The following is a 3431-nucleotide window of genomic DNA, read 5'->3' as shown; positions in this document are numbered from 1 at the left end:
TGAGTTTTCTGTGCAGCACTTTGGTAACTTTGTGTTTGTAAAAATGTGTTATAGAAATAAAGTGGATTGGATTGGACTTAAAATACATGCTTTTGTAGTATTATACATGTTTTTGTGGTGAGAAGATTTTGGATTGAGGCTTGACCGCCACTACTATATGTGCATAAAGTAATTCTAGGTTAACACTCATATGTCCCTTTGAGGAAGGGATGACCGGACAAAAAGTCCACACTTTCCAAAAAATGCTGTCACACTCAATGTCTGAAACTCATTCACATGCTCCATAACAGAAACTTGGGTCCACTTCTGCAAATGTAATTCTGCTTTTATTTAAGATGAGTTCAGCTGATCAACAAAGTTACAACACTGTGGTATTCACTTTTCAGAAATTTAGAATTTATTTTTGCCTCACTGCACTTGTTTCCTCTTTCTCTGTCTGGTCTCTTTTTTTGGTGGCAAACACAGGAATTTATGTAATAATAATTTATACTTTATTAATCCCGCAAAGGAATGTACCTTGGCTCTCTTCGTATTTGTAAGGAAGGAGACACCTTAAATCAGGCAGAGTGTAATTGTCTGACATTGTACAGCCTTGGATCAAACATTTGATGAATGTCCATGATAATTAGATAAATGACCATATTGCTATTACCAGCTGTAGGGGGTGTATTTTGTTTTAGACCTGTGTCACAAAGTGCGACCTTGGAAAATCTTTGATTTTTTCTTACAATACTGGCCAACAAGTTATGTGTCTCAGTAATGCTTAGCTCATTAGATGTGTTTTTCCTCACCAAAATGACATTTAAACAGTACACAATCTTTCAATTAAGTCTGAGTTTAGTGAAACATTCCAGTTAAATCCACACTGCTTATGTCCCACAGTCTGATGTTCTGGACTGACTGGGGGGACCGAGCGGCAGGTCTTTACCGAAGCTACATGGATGGAACCAATGTGTCCTGCATCGTGTCAGAGGGCGTTCGCTGGCCCAACGGGATCACAGCTGACGACCACTGGCTGTACTGGACCGAAGCTTACAGCGACCGCATCGAGAGGGCCGACTTCACCGGTGGCCAGAGGAGCGTTCTGATGGAGGGGCTGCCCCATCCGTATGCCATCGCTGTCTTCAAGGTGAAATTGTATATTCACTAGATGTACATTTAAAAACTTCCAACTTTCAGAAAAAGAATAGATGAGGTTTTAAAATATGTTGAATATGTAATTCCTCACCAAGAATCCGTGTTTACTAGCTTGTGTTGAATGCTGTTTTCAGAATGACCTGTACTGGGACGACTGGTCTAGAATGGGGATCTTCAAAGCTCCAAAAGCTGGTGCCCAGAGCAATGAGCTGATTGTTGGCAGACTAACTGGAGTCATGGACCTCAAGATCTTCTATAAGGGGAAGAGCAGAGGTAAGGAACAGAGAGTTGAGTCATGTCTACAAAGTTTGAAAGCTTAGCAGAAATGGTGAGAAAATGAATCAATGACATATTAAGTAACTGGGACAGTTTCAGACTTTAGATTTCAGTTTTAGACACAAAGTTAAAAACAAATGATATACTTTCATAATTAAGGCAAATAGAAGATTGCATCATACATACACAGAGTTACAGGATTGCTGCTTAGCTAGTTTCAAAACTGATTTCAACTAAACTGTATTAGTGCTCAAACTGAGGTCTCGATCTTTCTCATACCAGGCCATAATGCCTGTGCTGATCAGCCGTGCAGCCTGCTTTGTCTGCCTCAGCCCGGCCACCGACACACCTGTGTCTGCCCAGACGGTGCCCCGACTGTAACCATGCCCAACGGAGAGCTGCAGTGCCAGTGTCCAACCGGCTATCAGCTCCAAAACAACACCTGCGTCAAGACTGGTGAGACAAAAACACATACTGTGGAATCATAATTGTTTGATGTACAATATATGATCTTGTCTCAGTTGCAAGTGAGGCCTCAATTTCAGGGGGAGCTATCTGACTAATTAGTGGTTGCATGTGATCCATTCTTTTATTCCAATCAGTCCACAGCTGTTTGCCCAACCAGTACCGCTGCTCCAACGGCCGCTGCATCAGCAGCATCTGGAAGTGTGACAGCGACAATGACTGTGGAGACATGAGTGATGAACAGGAGTGTCGTAAGTGTTCAGCCACATCACATTTCTCATTAGGGAGATACACGCAAATGCTGTTTTAACATAAAGAACTAAACATATTAATTTGTCCCCCTTTAGCCACTACGACCTGTGACCCGTCCAACCAGTTTCGCTGCATGGCCTCAGGTTCCTGCATTCCCCTGGCCTTCAAATGTGACCACGAAGACGACTGTGGAGACAACAGTGATGAAGAGCACTGTGGTAAAATGTGGTTCTTATTCTGTGTGTATCTTTTAATGTGGAGAAAGTATTATGTCCTCATGGTAACTGTGCGAAATATACATTTTGTTCACATTGGATTTTTTTTCTGGGAGTTTTAAATGTTTTGTACAGAAAAAAATAAGCAACAAAATGTAGAGGAGGATGATATATATACTTTATATATTTTATTACCTCAGCCCTACTTAAAACATCTAAAGAGATTTTGTAGGCTATTTCCAGTGCCAGGTTTAATAGGCCTGTAATGGAAATGTTAATTAAACTTATTACAAGTGCTTTTATGCAAATTATTTGAGCTAATGCATATTTTAGGAGGATATGTCTGCCAAGAAGTGAGTTCATGGGACTCCATGAATCATATTTAGTTTACCAGACAAACCAGACAAAATTTTGTTGTCACCAGGTTTTAAAGTTTATCCTAACAACATACAGAACAATAGTAAATGCTAGTTTAGTACCATATACAATTTGTGTTTGAGACGAACACTGTAGTGTAAGTATGTTTTAAGAAATCTAATTTTTCTATCTCGTATGTCTAAAGTTCAAGTCCATCTTAGCCAAAGTGACCCTTAAACACCAGTTAAAGTTAATCAACATGTTTTTTTTTGTTCCTCAGGGATGACAATGGAAATGAATAGTTTTTGCAAGTACTAACTATATTGTTGATGTATTTCTCAGAGTCTCACCAGTGTGGCCCAGGAGAGTTTACATGTGCGCGAGGTGTTTGTATCCGCGAGGCATGGCGCTGTGACGGAGACAATGACTGCAGAGACTGGTCAGACGAAGCCAACTGCACAGGTGAGGACAGTGTTATTGACTACATTGAAAAAGGCTTCTTACAGGGGAAAAAGAATCTCATAAGTCAGGGGAAAAAACTTTCTTTTGCCAGTCAGAGTAATGAACGACAGACAATATGATTATTTATGTACGTACCTATGTGAAATGCCACTGCCCTTTATATATTTGCTAATGCAAATACTTTACTATAATGAAAGTAGTGCCACTTACATTAAGAGTGTGTGTGTGTGTGTGTGTGTGTGTGTGTGTGTGTGTGTGTGTGTGTGT

The 3431-nt window shown here is 40.3% G+C and overlaps 1 protein-coding gene across 2 annotated transcripts in view; it reads left to right on the top strand.

Annotated features, from left to right (window-relative positions):
- sorl1 (sortilin-related receptor, L(DLR class) A repeats containing) overlaps positions 1-3431 on the top strand; it is a 74926-nt gene that overhangs the window by 51647 nt on the left and 19848 nt on the right. For both annotated transcript variants that reach the window (XM_032507207.1, XM_032507206.1), the window contains exons 20-25: positions 883-1129; positions 1272-1410; positions 1696-1869; positions 2016-2129; positions 2226-2348; positions 3045-3164. In XM_032507207.1, coding sequence (XP_032363098.1) covers positions 883-1129; positions 1272-1410; positions 1696-1869; positions 2016-2129; positions 2226-2348; positions 3045-3164 — 917 coding nt within the window. The remainder of the gene's footprint in view (positions 1-882; positions 1130-1271; positions 1411-1695; positions 1870-2015; positions 2130-2225; positions 2349-3044; positions 3165-3431) is intronic.

The sequence above is a fragment of the Etheostoma spectabile genome, chromosome 3 (genome assembly GCF_008692095.1).
Source record: "Etheostoma spectabile isolate EspeVRDwgs_2016 chromosome 3, UIUC_Espe_1.0, whole genome shotgun sequence".
Lineage (NCBI taxonomy): Eukaryota > Metazoa > Chordata > Actinopteri > Perciformes > Percidae > Etheostoma > Etheostoma spectabile.
This window is presented reverse-complemented; position numbering and strand designations above follow the sequence as displayed.